The 21,988-nt window shown below is 35.0% G+C and overlaps 1 protein-coding gene across 1 annotated transcript; it reads right to left on the bottom strand.

The window, feature by feature from the left end:
• Positions 1-435: 435 nt before the first annotated feature.
• LOC139901751 (uncharacterized) lies at positions 436-18,902 on the bottom strand. Its single transcript, XM_071884429.1, has 2 exons — positions 18,732-18,902; positions 436-882 (listed from the first exon to the last, which is right to left on the bottom strand). Exons 1-2 carry the CDS (start codon positions 18,900-18,902, stop codon positions 436-438), a joined length of 618 nt encoding a protein of 205 aa, XP_071740530.1.
• Between the last annotated feature and the right edge of the window lie 3,086 nt (positions 18,903-21,988).

The following is a 21,988-nucleotide window of genomic DNA, read 5'->3' as shown; positions in this document are numbered from 1 at the left end:
CATTCATCTGAGGAATACATGTTGTTTTGTAAATATTTTTTGGCGGCCCAGTGTATATTTACTTGTAGTTTTAATGTGTTCTTCTAGAGAGCACTTTAATTGTAAATATCTTAGCATTCTTTTGTGAAGAATCTATTATGTATTTACTTTAGTTGTTTCTATGTGTGATCACATATGTGTATGAATGCCTTGGTGTTCCTTTTAAGGAACTCTTGATATATTTATCATGGTTGTTTTAGTGTGTCTGTTTTAAGAATACATTGTGTGCTATAAAATATCTTGGTATTCCTTTGTGAAGGGACCATTGTATGTTTACAGTATGCACATAATTTATCAAAACAAAGTAGTGAATTTCATTAAATTTCAAATGTAGGAAGTGTATGAACTTCAACTACTCATTACATTTATCCTCTACTTCTAATTAAAAAGAAAAGCTTAAAAATAAAACCTTCTTAGGTTGACCCCATTCCATGTGCGGGGTATGGCTTTCCCTGAGGTAGTCTCTAGTTTGTATGATCCATTTCCAAAAGCTTGGGATATGACATACGGACCTTCCCAATTTGCTCCTAACTTTTCCTCATATTCAACCTTGATGGTACTGTTGAGACGAAGAACATAGTCTCCTACTTTAAAAGTGGAGCGTTTGACCCTCTTGTTGTAGTACCTTTCGATGGATTTTTTGTACGAAGCTTCTCGAATTAAGGCTGATTCCCTTCTTTCTTCTGCTAGGTCGAGGTTTAAATGAAGGTTTTCTTCATTTTCTTTGGTATTTTCTGTTCGATTGCTTAATGCTTGAATTACAGCGGGGAGGACTGCTTCTGTTCCGTACACCAAACTGTATGGTGTCTCTCCATTGCTTCTTTTTGGGGTGGTTCGATGTGCCTACAACACTAGTGGCAGTTCTTCTACCCATCCTTAGTGACATTTTCCCAATTATTTTTCAATTCCTTTAAATAAATCCTTGTTTGTAACCTCGACTTGGTCGTTCCCTTGGGGATAATAAATAGACGCAAAATTTTGCTTGATTTTCTACCTTTCACAAAATCCTGGAAATGCTCATTCGGCAAACTGTTTCCCATTGTCTGAAACAATCTCTTGGAGAATTCCAAATCTACAGACTATGTGTTCCCAAATAAATTTTTTGATATGTTTTCCCATTTTTTTCTCAACGGTTTAGCTTCCGTCAACTTGTTAAAATAATCCACTGCCACCACCAAAAATTGAACTCCTCCCGGAGCTTCTGTGAGTGGTCCAACAAGAATAATTCCCCATTTTCCATGGGGTTTGGATCTCTTATTATGAGGTCCCCCCCCCCCCCCCCCCCCAATTCCTTGCATCCGGATCCAAAGTTCTTCAAGATTTATGTTGCCTTGCTTGATTTCAGTGGGTTTGACATATAAATCGTATACTTGTAATTTGTCACCACCATTTCTGTACGTAGTGATTAGTGTAGGAAAATTGTACACAAAACTGAAACGAGTATACAAAACTATAACATATTAATCAAACAAGCTAATCTGATCATAAATATATATAATAGATAATCTGAATAAGAACGGAAAATTAAAATGATCTAACCGAATTGAAGGTTGATAGGATGAATCGGGCTTGTGTTTGACACAATTCCGTTAAACAGATTCAATGTCTGTTCCCAGGGTACACCGGTCCGAAGCAGCGTACTGCCGGACTTGAACACTTGCCTGAAAGGTAACCGAAATGGGGAGACGTTGTTGTGGCTGAGAGGAAAACTCATAACGTATAAGAATGCTTATACAAATTTTTGTTGTGTCTTTCTTCAAAGCCTAAGGCCTTTATTTATAGTGGAGACTATATCCTTAGGTTTGTTCCCACAACCGATGTGGGACAAAATACTAGAACTTCTAGATTATTGCACCAAACTAGCAACTTTGAGATTCGATATCTCATTCACCTTTAATCTGTTTTGGACACTTTTTAACTCGTTTTAAATCCCTCATCAAGGATCACAAAACTCACTAAATAGTTACTATTATTTGTCATTCGACCATATCATTATTTGTGTCCAAAGTTTGGTGAAAACACACATTTTTCATCAAGTTTTTCCAACAATCCCCCACATGAATGGAGATCGATCTCTGAAACAACAATATTCCGATTAAGTTTCAGCGGTTGGATCTTGCATATGATAAGTAGGTGTTACACTTTGAACTATCACTTGTGAAAATGCACTTAGTCTACTGGCTCTGAGTAGACGGCGATGTCTTTGAACTCGTCTGCCGTTTGTGTAGGCGACAATACGCTTTACACAAGACTTTCCCAGACAACTTCAAGTCCTCATAGTTATGTTCGTTATGGTCATGAACATTAGCCTGGTTCTGCGAGAACTTATCAAGTATTGTGCCCCAACAATACCCTTCGAAGCGACCCCACTTCTCCCTCACATAGGTGATTCACCACCGAATGGCTACTATTAACCACACATGGTTATTTCAGTTGAATCATTAAAAGCCATAGGCTTATCCTCTTACATGTCACTTTTAGGAATGGACTAGGAAGTCTACTCTTAATTAGTAAACTCCCTTTAAAAGTGTAGGGGTTGCTAGTTTAGTAATTAACTCCCCTACAGTGACCGTTGCCAGTTCATACAAGTAGGTTGTCCTATTGAACTCAGATCTTGGGATCTCCAGTCAACTGAGTTAGGTTTTCCTTTATATAAACTTATCCTTTCAAGGGCTTCAGTCCCATTCCTATGCACGACTCATACACTAACTCTCTGCTTAAGCCTTTTGTTAGCGGATCCACAACATTATCCTTTGACTTCACATAGTCAATAGTGATAATTTTTGTAGAGATTAATTGTCGTACTTTATTATGTCTACGTCTCATATGTTTATTCTTACCATTACACATTGTAATATAAGCTCTGCCAATCACCGATTGGCTATTACAATGTATACATATGGCCTACACTGGCTTAGGCCATCTTGGTATATCCTCCACGAAATTGACGTAGCCATTTTCCCTTTTCACCAGCTTTATCTAAAGCGATGAATTTTGATTCCATCGTGGATCTAGCAATAACCGTTTGTTTAAACGACTTCCACAACATAGCAACACATCCAAGTGTGTATACAAACCCAGTTGATGCTCTGGAATCATTCGTATCAGATATTGAAATGCCCCGTTCATATTGATTATAAACGTTTCATATTAATTGGTTTCATCACGAGGTTTTGACCTCTATATGAGACGTTCTTCAAAGCCTGCATTCAATTTAAAAATAAACCATAACCTTTATTTTATCGACAAAGTTTTAAAAGACATAATATAGATTATCAATCAATGATAACCTACAAATACACGATTTCACACGACCATTACATAAAGATTAACAATAATATGTTACAACACAGTTTTTCCGAATGTAGTTTTTAAACATTGTCATACAAGCATGCTGACTCCAAATCTTGTCTTTAAATAGCATGCAACAACGGAAGTCTTTCAATAATCACCTGAGAATAAACATGCTTAAAATGTCAACAAAAATGTTGGTGAGTTATAGGTTTAACCTATATCGTAAATCGTAATAATAGATCATAAGATTTCACTTTCATAAACATCATACAGGCATTTCGCAATCTGCATAAAAATCATTCATATGGTGAACACCTGGTAATCGAACTAACAATATGCATATAGAATATCCCCCGCATACAGACATTTCGCAATCTGCATGCTATATACCGGCCGTCGCAATCAGTATATATTAATCGAAGTACTAAAGCATGCGTAACCCAAATGGGACGTGTCAAGCTCCATAGATCTATCTTTAGGATTCGCGTTAATTATGGGCCATTTCCCTAATTCTTAGGGTACGAAGCTAACAAGGGGCGATATTCGGTATTCGTAATCCAACCATAGAATATAGTTTCAATTACTTGTGTCTATTTTGTAAAACATTTACAAAGCTGCATGTATTCTCATCCCAAAAATATTAGATAGTAAAAATTGGACTATAACTCACTTTCACAGATTTTCAATTCGTTGAAAATCAGATTTGGCCACGAATCGATTCACAAACCTATAACAAAATATATATATATATATATATATATATATATATATATATATATATATATATATATATATATATATATATATATATATATATATATATATATATATATATATATATATATATATATATATATATATATATATATATATATATATATATATATCAAAGTATGATAGAAATACATTCACATAATATTTTTATTTACGTGTTTGATGATTTAAGTTGTCAAGTTAGCAGTCCAACGTTTGTAGTCCAATGTTAGTAGTCCATATATATAGTCCAAAATATCACCCTGAACTAATCAAGATGTATTGTATACGTATTGTACAAGACTCAATCATGACCCAAGGTACAAATATTGTCTTAGAATTAATCTAGACGTATTGTGTACATGGTGTCTTTTAGATTTATCCGACGTATTGTATAACTATTGTCTTAACTAATCAAGATTAAATGATATTGTCCCGGACTTAACCAAGACTAGTATTTTACAAGGAAATAGTCATGACATGTTTAAATACATGTATAATACAGGAAAAGTTAGCTAGGATATGGTTATTATAGATTTTGTAAAAACAATCCCATAGTCATTTTAACCATTTTTAACCAATATTGTTTTGCCCATATCTTCTTCGTTACAAATCGATTTTGAGTGAATCAAATTGCTATGGTTTTGTAATGAACTCTATTTTCTAAAACTAAACTGAAAAAGTGGTGGTTTATAGTCGGAGTTACAGGTTATAAGTCTATTTATAAAGAGTAGTCATATCTGCCGAAAGAACGACACATTGATGACCATTTTGAAAAACAAACTTCTACTTTGCGTTTAACCTCCATTTTTAGATATATTAACATGTTCATATGAAATATCATTTTCTCAGAGAATCATCTTTAAATTCAAAGTTTAAGATAGTTTTTAATTATCCAACCCGAAACAGCCCCCGATTTTACTACGACGGCGTATGTCCAGTTTTACGGTGTTCTTCATGTTTTCAAGTTTTAAATCCTTAAGTTAGCATATCATATAGATATAACACATGCATTTAGTTGTTTTAAATCCTTAAGTTTGCGAACAAGTTTAGAATCAACTAAACTATGTTCTAGTGATTACAAGTTATATTCTTCGAATAAGATAGTTATATAAGTAAGAATCGAGCAAGGCTATGAACATTGTTACTACCTCAAGTTTAGTAGGTAAACCTACTGTAAATGACAAGAATTAATCTTGAACTTCAAAGGATCATTGATGGCTCGGAAGTTCTTGAAGTAGAATCATGGAATGAAAACAAGTTCAAGTAAGATTACTATTTGATTAAAGATAGTTATATTTATAGAAATCGAATCAAAGCTTGAATATGAATATTACCTTGATTTAGAATGATAACCTACTATAAATAACAAGTGTTTCTTGATCATAGAAGATTACTTGGAATGGACTAGAAAGATTGAAAGTAATCTTGCAAACTTGAAAGGATTTTCGAAGTGTTCTTGAAGTGTTCTTCCTATGATGATTATAGCTTGATTCTTGAAATAGTTTTTGATGAATATGATGATTAGTTTACTGGAAATTTTGTTCTTGAGGGTGTGTGTGTTTTTTGAGAGAGAATTAGAAAGAAATTGGAAATGAAATGAAGTGAATGGTGAGTGGTGAGTGAGGTTAAAAAGAGTTCTTGTTTTGTTTTCTTGCTCATAAGTCATGCTAGTTGTCTAATGGTTGGTTCCACATGTTTGTTGACTAATTGAGGGCTACTACGAGCTGATCATTTGAGTGTATATACCAATAGTATATACATCTAGAAGCTGAGTATTATAGGGTGAAAATACCGTATGAATAAAGTAGAATTCTTAATGAAAACGAATGGGAATACGATTATATCTATCTTTGTTAAGTATAAGTATTTTGATATATGTCTTTAAGTCTTTCAAATGTGTATTAATACTTCTTAATACATTACATATATATACATTTTAATTAAGTTGTTATTTCGTCATTAATCGTTACATGTATATATTGTTTCAAAACCCTTAAGTTAGTAGTCTCGTTTTATGTATATAGTTCATTGTTAATATACTTGATGATATACTTAATTATCATTTTATCATGTTAAACATAGAGTATTAATATAACTTAATACAATACATATATATATACATATATATATATATATATATATATATATATATATATATATATATATATATATATATATATATATATATATATATATATATATATATATATATATATATATATGAAAGTATTTCGTATGCCCGAGAGACATATTAAATTAATGTGGCTAACATGTTATGATCCAAGTCGGGTCATACCCAATAACAAGCTTACCAACACCTTATATGTATTTAATCTTAACGATTGGGTCGTTAAATAAATACGCGACACTTGAACTTTAGAAAATCGGTTTTCTAAAATATCATCACTTGAGATAAATTATTTGGATAATTTATATTTAATTATTTATAGGTTTAAATAATTATGTTGTGTTATATTTTATAAAATGGTTTATAAAATTATTGCAAGTAACAAATACATATACAAGTTTTATAAAAGTTTATACAAGTTTTATAAAAATTGCATCTTGTATAAAATAATGGGTTAGTGTGGGCAGATTTTGGAGCCCCAAGAAATGCCCTCACATGCTTATTCCTTTGGTATTTTTGAGGCTTCAACTTTCAAGGACATGAGATGAAGTATACCAAGGCATTTTGACCAAGACTTGCAAGTAACACACATAGAACAAGCTTGAAAATTCTGCTCCTTTTTCTCTCTATTCTGGCCGAATCTTTTGGCTATTAGGAGAGGGTTTTTCAAGTCAATTTTCAAGTTAAAATTAAGTGTCAATAAATCCTAACCATAGCATTAGGTGTTGGGTAAAAGTTTGGGGTATTATCTCTTGAGGTTTCATAGTTTTGAGACTCCATTCATCACCATCTTTTGCAAGTTGCTGTCCAGATTTTTGGGTTCAAAGAAAGTGGGTTTCTAGCTAGGTTTCAAGGTGATAAAGGTTTAACCAACTCAAGGGTGGTTTGGTGTATTGTTCTATCATCTTCATCATCATCTTAAGCCTTCAAAACAGCCCTCAAACTTGGTTTTGAGGAGGTAATGAATCACTTCTTTTCTTGTTAATTGTAAGCATATATTTTCACAACTTGATCCTTGATGGGATTTGGCTTTAATTGGTTTAAAGATGACAAGTAAAATTGATAATTACACGCTTCCGTTTTGATTATAATCTTAAATGGTTTTAAGAGTTTTAAAACTTGTTAAATCCCTACAATGGTATCTAGAGCCGAAGTTGTTGAAATATGCTTCGAGATGGTTATTAAACCCACTATAATTTTGCATTCTATGAACATGCATGAAGTAGAATGTAAAATTTTCGGTTTTGGGTGTTTTGTCATTTTGGCCAAAATCACTTGTGATTCTGTGTTGCAGATCACTTGTGATTCTGTGTTTCCAATCACTTGTGATTCTGTATTGCCAATCACTTGTGATTCTGTGTTGCAGATCACTTGTGATTCTGTGTTTCCAATCACTTGTGATTCTGTATTGCCTATCACTTATGTTGATGATATTCACAATCTAAGCCTTGACCTTGTGTTTGGTTGCATGCATGGTTGATTGATATTTATTCAATTGGTTTGTAATAATATTTATTCATTTGGCATGTAATAATTCATTTGGTTATGTAATTTATTTTATATTTGGTATGTAAAATAGAATAGGTTGTAATTTCATTTTCTAGATAAAATGTATTAGGATACATATTTTGTAAAAATGAAGATACAAGATGATGAAGACTTGAAGAACACAAGGTGCATATGGATGCAAGATTAAGTGGGAGATTTGAAATCTCCTACTTTGTAAGATTAACCCTTACCCGGTGACATTTGTTTTCGGCTAAACAAATGTCCACCAAAATGGCTAGATTGTGAACATACTTATTTTGCATGTGTGGTTGTTTGTATGTTTATGGATTGTATGTTTAATTGCAACAAATTTATCACACAAGTTAACAACAAACAAAACGACAATTTAATTGGTTAAATTAGACGCATTAACGACATGCAAACGGAAATTTAAATGGTTAAATTGAAAAAGGCAACTAAAGACCTTAATAAATGGTTATTAAGAACAAGAAAAGGATAACAAATATAAATTGGTTTATATTAAGTAATTGGCTCAATTACAGGATATGAAATTGGTTTTTCATAAGTACCATACACTAAATGCATGTTGGTGTATGGCATAAAAGTTTTCTCAAACTAGAATTAATGAAAACTTAAATCCCTTTTACAAACAAGGTAAACATATTTAACGCCATCCTATTGTGTGACACTCAAAAGTATTAGGGAACTCATGATGGGATAAAGGTCACCTAACCGTTATGAGCAAACTAATATGATTAAGGTAAATTTCACATGCTTGTGGGATAAAGGTCACCTAACCACTTGTATGTTAAATTTACAAGTCTATACAAGTAGGACGACTTGATTTGGGAATCATGAACTTAGGGTCACCGAAGCATGAGGAACAAATAGGCGTTGATGGGATAAATATGCCATGCAAAAGGATTGCATGATCCCATACTCTAGAAGTTGCAAATGGATTGCAATTGTCATTTATTGACTACCTAGCTAAATCAAATTGCGGGATAAAGGTCACCTAACCGAAATTTGGTTTACCGTTGGATTCTAGAATTTAATAATTCAGTTGGATTTAAAGGGTATTGAATGTTAAATTAAATTAATACTTAAACGAACTTTGTTAAATTTTGTAGATGGCCGCCAATAACAACAACATTCCAAACGCACCTATCAACTTTAATAACCTATCATTGAGGTCTATCCTCGAAAAGGTAAATAACTCCCAATCCGTTTCATCTAATGTACTAAAGATGAAAAGCCTCATTGATCGATTGCACCGTCTCAACAGTCACGTGTCTAATGAATTAACCACGGACCTTATCCTCAACTCTTTGTCAAAAAGGTTTGACACATGCGTGTTGAATTACAGCATGAATGATTGGGATAAGAGCATTGGCGAATTACATGCCATACTAAGGACGGATGAATCAAGCATGGGTAAAAAGGCTTCACCCATGCTCATGATCAAAGAAGGTGGATCCAAGGATGAATCCTCTTCTAAGCCAAAGGTGGCTAAGAAGAAAGGATCCACCTACAAGGGCAAAGGAAAAGGGAAGATGGTTACCCCAACCAACAACACTAAATGGCAAAAGGTTGCCAGACAAGCAAACCCCAAGGAAGATCCGTGCTTTGGTTGCGGTGTGATAGGTCACTGGAAACGCAACTGCCCGGTCTACCTAAAGGAGTTGAATGCAAAGAGGGATGCAGGGCAAACCTCAGGTAATATATACATGATATACGTTGAGCTTAGTATTACTTCTTCTAATACATGGGTATTAGACACAGGATGTGGAACTCATATTTGCAATTCATTGCAAGGGTTCATAAGAAGTAAACTAAATGCGGGAACAACAAGTCTCTACATGGGAAATGGTGCAAAGGTGAACGTAAAAGCTCAAGGAGACTTTGTTTTAAAGCTACCAAGTGGTTTGGAGCTTATATTGAAAAATGTTTTGTATGCACCTGATTTAACACGAAACATTATTTCTGTTTCCCGTTTAAGACATTGTGGTTTTAATCTTAATTTTATTAATGATGATATCCATGTCTTTTTGAATGATATGTTCTATTTTAAGGCCTCGCCTTTGAATGGTATTTATGAATTGGTTCATGATAACACATCATTCGATAGCTCAATATACCAAGCAAGCACCAAGAAGCTCAAAATGGATTTGAGTGATTCCTACTTATGGCATTGTCGCCTTGGTCACATAAACAAGAATCGAATGCATACACTTCAAAAGAATGGTCTTTTAAAATCAAGTGAGCTGGATTCGTTTGATGTATGTGAATCTTGTTTACAAGGCAAAATGACTAAAGCACCTTTCAAAGGGACCTATGAAAGGGCTAAAGACTTATTAGGATTAATACATTCGGATGTATGTGGACCTTTTAAGCCCATGACTAGGAATGGTGAAAGATACTTTGTCACTTTCATTGATGACTTCAGTCGTTTCGGATATGTCTACTTATTAAGACACAAGGATGAAACTTTTGAAGCATTCAAAGAATATCAAAACGAAGTACAAAATCAACTCAACAAGACAATTATGGTACTTCGTACCGATAGAGGAGGTGAATACCTAAGCGATGCTTTCCAAGATCATCTTAGGAGTTGTGGGATTATCTCACAACTTACTCCACCCGGAACACCTCAGCTTAATGGAGTGTCCGAAAGGAGAAACCGAACCCTAATGGATATGGTTCGATCAATGATGGCAAGAAGCTCGTTACCTCTATCATTTTGGGGTTATTGTCTATGCTCCGCGGCTCGTATTCTAAATATGGCCCCAACCAAGAAAGTGGAACGAACACCTCATGAGATATGGTTTGGAAAACCTCCATCTCTATCATACTTAAAGGTATGGGGATGTGAAGCTTATCCTAAGCGTTACGTCCCTAATAAGTTGGATGCTCGATCCACGAAGTGTATCTTCATAGGATATCCCAAGGATGATATGGGATACTATTTCTATGATCCATCCGAGCAGAATGTATTTGTTGCTCGGAAGGCGGAATTCCTTGAAACTAAGTTCCTAATGGAAGGAAATAGTGAAAGGAAGATAGATCTTGAAGAGGTTCAAGATCAAGTAGATGATACACAATTGGTTGACACTAGCACTCAACATGAAAATGTTGAGAGTGATCAAATGGATGATCAAAATACACAAGACATTCGTAGATCTGGTAGGATTAGCAATCCTCCTGAGAGATATGGGTTTCTCATAGATAGTTGCTATACGGTTGATTTGGATGAACCAACAAACTACCAAGATGCTTTATCAAGGATTGATAAAGACAAATGGCAGGAAGCCATGAACGCTGAGATGCAATCCATGTATGACAACCAAGTTTGGGAACTTGTTGCTCAACCTCCTGGCTCTAGGCTAGTTGATTGTAAATGGCTTTTCAAAATGAAAACCGACATACATGGAAACTTGGATACATATAAAGCTAGACTTGTTGCAAAAGGTTTCACTCAAACTCAAGGGGTTGATTATGATGAAACTTTTTCGCCTGTGGCAATGCTGAAGTCTATAAGGATATTATTTGCCATTGCCGCTCATTATGATTACGAAATATGGCAAATGGATGTCAAAACTGCTTTCCTAAATGGATATCTTATGGAAGATGTCTATATGGTTTAGCCCGAAGGTTTTGTCGATCCGAAATATCCTAAAAAAGTATGCAAGTTAAAGAAGTCAATCTACGGATTGAAACAAGCATCTAGAATGTGGAATCATCGTTTTAATGAGGAAGCCGAGAAATTTGGCTTCATTAAAAATGGTGATGAAGCTTGTGTATATAAGAAAGCTAGTGGGAGCACTGTCATGTTCCTTGTACTATATGTGGATGATATATTATTATTTGGGAATGATATTACCACAATGCAAGAAGTCAAAACTTGGCTAAAGAGTTGCTTCTCCATTAAGGATCTTGGAGAGGCACAATACATATTGGGGATAGGGATCTATAGGAATAGATCCAAGAGATTGATAGGTTTAAGTCAAAGTACATACATTGATAAAATCTTGAAAAGGTTCAAGATGGAGAACTCTAAGAAAGGTTTGGTACCTATTCAAAGAGGAACATTCCTCAGTTCATCTCAGTGCCCCACCACGAAAGATGAACAAGAGAGAATGAAGAAAGTCCCATACGCATCTGCTATTGGGTCTATCATGTATGCAATGATATGTACTAGACCGGATGTGTCATGCGCTCTAAGCTTGACAAGTAGATACCAGAACAACCCAGGAAATAGTCATTGGATTGCTGTTAAAAGTATATTGAAATACCTTAGGAGGACTAAGGATATGTTTCTAATATATGGGTCTGGTGAGGAGGAACTTGCAGTAAAAGGTTACGTGAATGCAAGTTTCCAAACTGATCGAGATGACTCTCGATCACAATCCGGTTATGTCTTCACATTAAATGGAGGTGCGGTCTCTTGGAAGAGTTCAAAACAGGATGTTGTTGCATTATCCACTACAGAATCGGAGTACATTGCCGCATCATTGGCAGCACAGGAAGCTGCATGGATGAAGAAATTCATCGACGACTTAGGAGTGGTCCCTTCCATTCAAGACCCTCTTGAGATCTTTTGTGACAACGAAGGTGCGATTGCTCAAATCAAGGAACCTCGTGCTCACCAAAAGACCCGTCACATTGAGCGGAGATTCAACTACATTAGGGATGAAGTTGAAAAAGGAAAGATATGTATTCGCAAAGTTCACACAGATCATAACATAGCGGATCCACTCACGAAACTCTTATATGGAGCAAAACATGAAGGACATGTTTGTGCATTAGGGCTTCGATATTCTAGTGATTGGTCATGATCTGTTTTAAGTATTGTAATGGAATGAAGTGGTTCAAACTCATTAATATAATTATGGTTTAATTTATTTTGAGTTAAGTTCCTATTTTGCATATTTTATCCATGAATAAGTTATTATTCTAAATTCCGTAGTCGATCACATTTGTGGGAACAAGTGTGAGGTTTAGACTATTATGAACTTGGATTGGTATACATTCACGGACTGAATGTGGGGCAAGGTTGCTACCAAGGTTCATAAATATTTGTGGGATACAAATATTGGTTATCCATGAATAAGCTATTATTCTAAATTCCGTAGTCGGTCACGCTTGTGGGAATGAGTGTGAGGTTTAGACTATTATGAACTTGGATTGGTAAACATTCATAGGTTGAATGTGGGGCAGGGTTGCTACCAAGGTTCATAGATATTTGTGGGATACAAATATTGGAAGACCCGCTCTCAAGATTTACTGTATGGAGCCTTTGTGGTTGATCACATGTAATCTTGAGTAAAGGCGAATATCATCGTATCCTCTGACCTGAGATACATATTGGGTCCTGATATTCACCGAGTATTATACCTTGATTCTTTCCTTCGCTATTCTGAAATATGGTAGTACATAAGGAAGAGCTCAGGTATAATACAAAGTGTGTATCTAGGACGTATGTAGTCAAGATGGAATTTGTCCCTCTTATTCGTTGAGAGTCAGATGTCTAAGGCCTGATAAAGTTAAATCTATAAGAGAGTGGTCACTCTGTATCTCTTGGATTTGACATGACATCTAGGACGAAAGGATAAAATGAAAGATTCACCTAATCATATTCGAGATGGGAACTCGAAAAGGATGATGTTATTGAATGGCACAAAGTCATAACATATTGGGGGTGATGGACGGTCGTTAGGTGGTATCCATCACTTGCATTAATTTCTTATGTTTCTCGTGCAAGTGGGAGATTGAAAGTATTTCGTATGCCCGAGAGACATATTAAATTAATGTGGCTAACATGTTATGATCCAAGTCGGGTCATACCCAATAACAAGCTTACCAACACCTTATATGTATTTAATCTTAACGATTGGGTCGTTAAATAAATACGCGACACTTGAACTTTAGAAAATCGGTTTTCTAAAATATCATCACTTGAGATAAATTATTTGGATAATTTATATTTAATTATTTATAGGTTTAAATAATTATGTTGTGTTATATTTTATAAAATGGTTTATAAAATTATTGCAAGTAACAAATACATATACAAGTTTTATAAAAATTGCATCTTGTATAAAATAATGAGTTAGTGTGGGCAGATTTTGGAGCCCCAAGAAATGACCTCACATGCTTATTCCTTTGGTATTTTTGAGGCTTCAACTTTCAAGGACATGAGATGAAGTATACCAAGGCATTTTGACCAAGACTTGCAAGTAACACACATAGAACAAGCTTGAAAATTCTGCTCCTTTTTCTCTCTATTCTGGCCGAATCTTTTGGCTGTTAGGAGAGGGTTTTTCAAGTCAATTTTCAAGTTAAAATTAAGTGTCAATAAATCCTAACCATAGCATTAGGTGTTGGATAAAAGTTTGGGGTATTATCTCTTGAGGTTTCATAGTTTTGAGACTCCATTCATCACCATCTTTTGCAAGTTGCTGTCCAGATTTTTGGGTTCAAAGAAAGTGGGTTTCTAGCTAGGTTTCAAGGTGATAAAGGTTTAACCAACTCAAGGGTGGTTTGGTGTATTGTTCTATCATCTTCATCATCATCTTAAGCCTTCAAAACAGCCCTCAAACTTGGTTTTGAGGAGGTAATGAATCACTTCTTTTCTTGTTAATTGTAAGCATATATTTTCACAACTTGATCCTTGATGGGATTTGGCTTTAATTGGTTTAAAGATGACAAGTAAAATTGATAATTACACGCTTCCGTTTTGATTATAATCTTAAATGGTTTTAAGAGTTTCAAAACTTGTTAAATCCCTACAATATATATATATATATATATATATATATATATATATATATATATATATATATATATATATATATATATATATATATATATATATATATATATATATATATATATATATATATATATATGTCCATATATATATCATCATGTCGTTTTTACAAATTTTAAAGTTCGTGAATCGTCGGACAAACTGGGTGGTCAAACGTTTATGTAAAATCTGTTTCAATTAACCAAGTCTTAACAAGTTTGATTGCTTACCATGTTGGAAACATTGATATATGTAAATATCATTCTCAAATATATATAATCATTGAAAAATACGGGTCGTTACAGTACCTACCTGTTAAATAAATTTTGTCCCAAAATTTTAAGTAATTGTAGGCGTTGACACATCATCTGGGAATAAGTGCAGGTATTTTTGCTTCATCAGATCTTCATGCTTCCATGTGAACTCAGGTCCTCTACGAGCATTCCATCGAACTTTAACGATTGGTATTTTACTTTGCTTGAGTCATTTAATCTCACGATCCATAATTTCGACGGGTTCTTCAATGAACTGTAGTTTTTTGTCAATCTTAATCTCGTCTAAAGGAATAGTGAGATCTTCTGTAGCTATGCATTTCTTCAGATTCGAGACGTGGAAGGTGTTATGTACACTGGCGAGTAGTTAAGGTAGTTCAATTCGATAAGCTACTGGCCCAACACGATCAATAATCTTGAATGGTCTAATGTATATCGGGTTTAGCTTCCCCCGTTTACCAAAATGAATGACACCTTCCAAGGTGATACCTTAAGCATGAACATGTCACCAACCTCAAATTCTAAAGGTTTTCTTCAGACATCGACATAGCTCTTTTGTCGACTCCTTGCTGTTTTCAACCGTTATTGAATCTAGATGATTTTCTCGGTAGTTTCCTGGATAATCTCCGAACCCGTAATTTGTTTATCTCCCACCTCGCTCCAACAAATCAGAGACCTGCACTTCCTACCATAAAGTGCTTCGTACGGTGCCGCATCAATACTCGAGTGATAACTGTTGTTATAGGAAAATTCTGCTAATGATAGATGTCGATCCCAGCCATTTCCAAAATCAATAACACATGCTCGTAGCATGTCTTCAAGTGTCTGTATCGTCCTTTCACTTTGCCCATCAGTTTGTGGGTGATAGGTAGTACTCATGTCTAGACGATTTCCCAATGCTTGATGTAACGTCTGCCAAAATCTTGAAACAAACCTGCCATCCCGATCAGAGATAATAGAAATTGGTATTCCATGTCTGGAGACGACTTCCTTCAAGTATAGTCGTGCCAATTTCTCCATTTTATCATCTTCTCTCATTGGTAGAAAGTGTGCTGACTTGGTAAGATGATCGACTATTACCCAAATAGTATCATAACCACTTGCAGTCCTTGGCAATTTAGTAATGAAATCCAAGGTAATGTTTTTCCATTTCCATTCTGGGATTTCAGGTTGTTGAAGTAGACCTGATGGTTTCTGATGCTCAGCTTTGACTTTAGAACAAGTCAAACATTCTCTTACGTATGTAGCAATATCGGCTTTCATACCCAGCCACCAAACATGTTTCTTGAGATCTTGGTACATTTTCCCCACTCCGGGATGTATTGATTATCTAGTTTTATGTGCTTCCCTAAGTACCATTTCTCTCGAATCCCCAAACTTTGGTACCCAAATTCTTTCAGCCAAATATTGGGTTCCGTCCTCCCGAATAGTAAGTTGTTTATCCAATCCTTTGGGTATCAAAACTTCCTTCCTTCAAAACCCCCTAGTTGCGTCTCTTTTATTTGAGTAGTAAGGTTAGTATGAATTATTATATTCATAGCTTTTACCCGCATAGGTTATCATTCCTTTCTACTCAAAGCGTCAGCTACCACATTCGCCTTCCCCGAGTGATAACGAATCTCACAGTCATAATCATTTAGCAGCTCAACCCACCTACGTTGCCTCATGTTCAGTTGCTTCTGATCAAATATGTGTTGGAGACTTTTGTGATCGGTATATATGGTACATTTGACCCCATATAAGTAATGTCTCCACATCTTCAATGAAAAACAACAGCGCTTAATTTTAAATCGTGAGTCGTGTAATTCTGCTCGTGAATCTTCAATTGTCTAGACGCATAAGCAATTACCTTCGTTCGTTGCATTAATACACAACCAAGACCTTTCCTTGAAGCATCACAATAAATCATAAAATCATCATTCCCTTCAGGCAATGACAATATAGGTGCCGTAGTTAACTTCTTCTTCAACAATTGAAACTCTTTCTCTTGTTCATCCTTCCATTCAAATTTCTTCCCTTTATGCGTTAATGCAGTCAAGGGTTTTGCTACTTTGGAAAAATCTTGGATGAATCTTCTGTAGTAACCAGCCAATCCTAAAATTTGGCGTATGTGCGTTAGGCTTTTCGGGGTTTCCCAGTTTTCAAAAGTTTCAATCCTTGCCGGATCAACCTGAATACCTTCCTTGCTCACTATGTGTCCGAAGAATTGAACTTCTTTCAATCAAAATGCACACTTAGAAAACTTATCGTACAATTCTTCCTTCCTCAACAATTCTAGCACCATTCTCAAATGTTCTCCGTGCTCTTGATCATTCTTAGAGTATATAAGTATGTCATCGATGAAAACAATGAAAAACTTGTCAAGATATGGCCCACACACCCGGTTCATGAGGTCCATAAACACAGCTGGTGCATTCGTCAATCCAAATGGCATAACCATAAACTCATAATGACCGTAACGCATTCTGAAAGCAGTCTTTGGAATATCCTCCTCCTTCACCCACATTTGATGATAACCGGAACATAAATCAATCTTTTAATAAACCGACGAACCTTGCAGTTGGTCAAATAAGTCGTCGATTCTCGGTAGCAGATAAAGGTTTTTGATGGTAAGCTTGTTCTACTCTCGGTAGTCGATACATAACTTGAACGTACCATCCTTCTTCTTGACAAACAAAACAGGAGCTCCCCACGGTGATGTGCTTGGTCGAATGAAACCACGCTCCAAAAGCTCTTGTAATTGACTTTGTAATGCTTTCATTTCACTAGGTGCAAGTCGGTAAGGAGCACGAGCTATCAGTGCAGCTCCTGGCACAAGATCTACTTAAAATTCGACAGATCGGTGTGGCGGTAGTCCTGGTAATTCGTTCAGAAATATATCAGGAAATTCCTTTGCGACAGGAACATCATTGATGTTCTTTTCTTCGGATTTGACTTTCTCGACATGCGCTAAAATTGAATAGCAACCTTTTCTTATTAGCTTTTGCGCCTTCAAACTACTAATAAGAATTAACTTCGCGCTACTCTTTTCTCCGTACACCATTAAGGGTTTTCTTTTCTCGCGCATAATGCGAATTGTATTCTTGTAACAAACGATCTCTGCTTTCTGCTTGATCATCCAGTCCATGCCGATTATTACATCAAAACTCTCCAATTCTACTGGTATCAAATTAATTTTAAACGTTTCGTCAACCAGTTTAATTTTTCGGTTCCGGTAAATTTTATTTGCTTTAACTAGTTTACCGTTAGCTAATTCAAGTAAACACTTATTATCCAACGGCTTTAATGGACAACTTAATTTGGCACAAAAATCTCTACTCATATAGCTTCTATCCGCACCCGAATCAAATAAAACATAAGCAGATTTTTCATCAATAAGAAACGTACCCGTAACAAGCTCCGGGTCTTCCCGTGCTTCAGCCGCGTTAATGTTAAAGACTCTTCCTTGGCCTTGCCCATTATTATTCCCTTGGTTTGGGCACGCACTTTTGTAATTGCCCTTCTTCCCGCATCCAAAACAAGTAATGTCGGCATTATTTTTTCCTTTAACCATTGGTCAGTAGACTTCACACTTAGTCGTACCATGACCCTTTCTATTACACTTGGTACATGATGCTGAACAGTAAGTTGTCGGATGGTACCCTTCACACCTTTGACACAAAATTTTCTACCTCTTGTCGTCATTGTTGTTATTGTTGTTGTTGTTGCGATTGTTATTGTTGTTGGGACGGTTGTTGTAGTTGTTGTTGTTGTTGAGACGGTTGTTGTAGTTGTTGTTATTGGGGTTACGATTGTTGTTGCGATTGTTATTGCGATATATGGTGCGATTGAATTTGTGATTATTATTGTTGTTGTACTGGTGACCCTTGTCACTAGATTCTTCCCACTTCCTCTTGTCTTCTTTTATTTTGGCCGCCCCGGTTACCAACTCTTTATTTCTTCCCTCAATATGGCCCATGAGTTTATGAGCCATTTGACTCGCTTTCTGCATTGATGTAGGTGCGGATGCACTTACATTTTCCTGAATTCTAACTGGCAGCCCTTTCACAAACTCGTCGATCTGTTCTTCCTCATCCTCAAACATATCAGGACACATTAGAGACAATTCTGTGAATCTGTAATACCCCGTCAGAATCCTCTAACGGTGTATTAACTCCAGTCCCACAGTTTAGCGATCACGCCCTCTATATGAGACATTTCCGAAAAGTATTCACAGTAATTATCAAAGTAAAGTCATTTATTGAAGAAAACGTAACGTGAAAGTATTTGACATAAACGACCAACGTAATTGAACCCAAAACATCACAATGAGTAAATAGTTTAAATGCGAATATATGTTCTTGATATAAAGATGATAAAATATGCTGGACATCATCTAGTTCTAGCAGCAAACAAGCATGACAACTTCTGTATAGCGGAAGCACTACCTCTATGGACCTGAGATAAAAACAAGCAAAACGTCAATGGAAACGTTGAGTGAATCTACAGGTCTAGTAAAGCATTTCGTAAGTTAGGCCACAAGATTTCTGAAAACCATCCTAAGAAAAGCATACATTATCATGAGCACTTGATTATAAACCTTTAACCTTTGCGGATAGCTAAAGCACTACGCGTCTTCCTTTTACCCTTTCTAAGCATACATCGATCAAGTGTACAAGTAACAACAAAATAAGCACCAGTTATGTTGCGGTGAGGTTTGTCGAACCCAATGGTACCGTCCCTATAAGTCGAGCTTACATAAAGTAACTAATATATTCAAGCTAAGGGATTTTTGATCTGAACTCATATGTATATTTGTTTGAGTACTTATGCCTAATATGTAAAACATTTGTAAAAAGCATCTATCTCATCCCTGTAAAAATGTAATAGGGACTGTAGACTCACCTTAGGAAAAGCACCAGAAATATCTTAGAAAAATGTACTGTAGTCGAACAATCTCGACCGAACAACGCAACATAGTCAAATAGGTCATCATAAGAATACACATATAGGTCATACTATGTCAACCCATAGTGTACGCAAAGTCCTAGTGCTCAGACTGACTCAACAAACAAGTAAAAGTCAACTAATCCAAGCAAGTTAAACCAAAAGTCAAGTCGGTCAAAGTTGTCAACTAAAGTCAAACATCTCAGTAGGTCATGCAACATGGTCAACATGTCAAACCTAGGTCAAGTAACACTTTATAGCTCATAGTTCAGCAAATTGCACATTCGCAGATTATCACATGTCATTAAAATTCGCGCATCGTAGAAAGAATCAAGTATAACTCATATCACATAACTCTAAAATTATGACCAACTTCAGATCACAACTAGACTCAAAATCTATTCCAAAAAGTCCGGCCAGGGCCTCATACGATGTCTACAAGTTAGGTTTCTGCTCGCACGTCAGTTTTATAACATTTCTCAAACAATATAGAAAATAGATTTTGACAAACGGTCAATTGGAGATTAATCCAGACATCTCAAAATATTAGTGATAAAATAATCAAAGACATATCTTTAGCCAATTTGTACAGTTTATCCAATCTTTACAGACCTTTCAGTTTTACTCAACAAACAGACATGTCATTTGGTCAAGCTTATATCTCATGGCAAAACACGTTTTCAGAAGTTAGCATGCAAATGAAAAACACCAAGGAATATATAACTAACATATTCCAGAATATCAAAGCCTCAATCAATTTCTAGTTCACGCTACATAATTTCGTTTAACTTTGAAAACAGATTCAGCTCTCTTAACAACATGAATCTTCGTTTTGACATAACGGAAGCATTACGAAAGCTTTTGATGCAAATCTTAAGTCTAACATGCATAATTTTTCACAAGAAATACATTAGTACACTTTTCATTAGCCAAATCAATAACAACCAACACAGAAAATTTGGATATCATGTAAACCCTAACGAAAACTTTGATTACACATAACTTGAGCATACGATAACGAAATCAAGTGAAATCAAAGTCCAGATTTGTAGTGACCCGAACTTTTCCATGTTTATATATATTAATTGAGATTGATATTTACATGATTAAATGTTTCCAACATGTTAAGCAATCAAACTTGTTAAGACTTGATTAATTGAAATATGTTTCATATAGACAATTGACCACCCAAGTTGACCGGTGATTCACGAACGTTAAAACTTGTAAACACTATATGATGACTTATATATGGATATATATATAGTTAACATGATACTATGATAAGTAAACATATCATTAAGTATATTAACAATGAACTACATATGTAAAAACAAGACTACTAACTTAATGATTTTTAAACGAGACATATATATAACGATTATCGTTGTAAAGACATTTAATGTATATATATCATATTAAGAGATATTCATACATGATAATATCATGATAATATAATAATTTAAAATCTCATTTGATATTATAAACATTGGGTTAACAACATTTAACAAGATCGTTAACCTAAAGGTTTCAAAACAACACTTACATGTAACGACTAACGATGACTTAACGACTCAGTTAAAATGTATATACATGTAGTGTTTTAATATGTATTTATACACTTTTTAAAGACTTCAAGACACTTATCAAAATACTTCTACTTAACAAAAATGCTTACAATTACATCCTCGTTCAGTTTCATCAACAATTCTACTCGTATGCACCCGTATTCGTACTCGTACAATACACAGCTTTTAGATGTATGTACTATTGGTATATACACTCCAATGATCAGCTCTTAGCATCCCATGTGAGTCACCTAACACATGTGGGAACCATCATTTGGCAACTAGCATGAAATATCTCATAAAATTACAAAAATATGAGTAATCATTCATGACTTATTTACATGAAAACAAAATTACATATCCTTTATATCTAATCCATACACCAGCGACCAAAAACACCTACAAACACTTTCATTCTTCAATTTTCTTCATCTAATTAATCTCTCTCAAGTTCTATCTTCAAGTTCTAAGTGTTCTTCATAAATTCTACAAGTTCTAGTTACATAAAATCAAGAATACTTTCAAGTTTGCTAGCTCACTTCCAATCTTGTAAGGTGATCATCCAACCTCAAGAAATCTTTGTTTATTACAGTAGGTTATCATTCTAATACAAGGTAATAATCATATTCAAACTTTGGTTCAATTTCTATAACTATAACAATCTTATTTCAAGTGATGATCTTACTTGAAC

The sequence above is a fragment of the Rutidosis leptorrhynchoides genome, chromosome 3 (assembly GCF_046630445.1).
Source record: "Rutidosis leptorrhynchoides isolate AG116_Rl617_1_P2 chromosome 3, CSIRO_AGI_Rlap_v1, whole genome shotgun sequence".
NCBI classification, from domain to species: Eukaryota; Viridiplantae; Streptophyta; class Magnoliopsida; order Asterales; family Asteraceae; genus Rutidosis; species Rutidosis leptorrhynchoides.
Note: the sequence above shows the minus strand (reverse complement) of the source record. Positions and strands in the feature narration are given on the sequence as shown.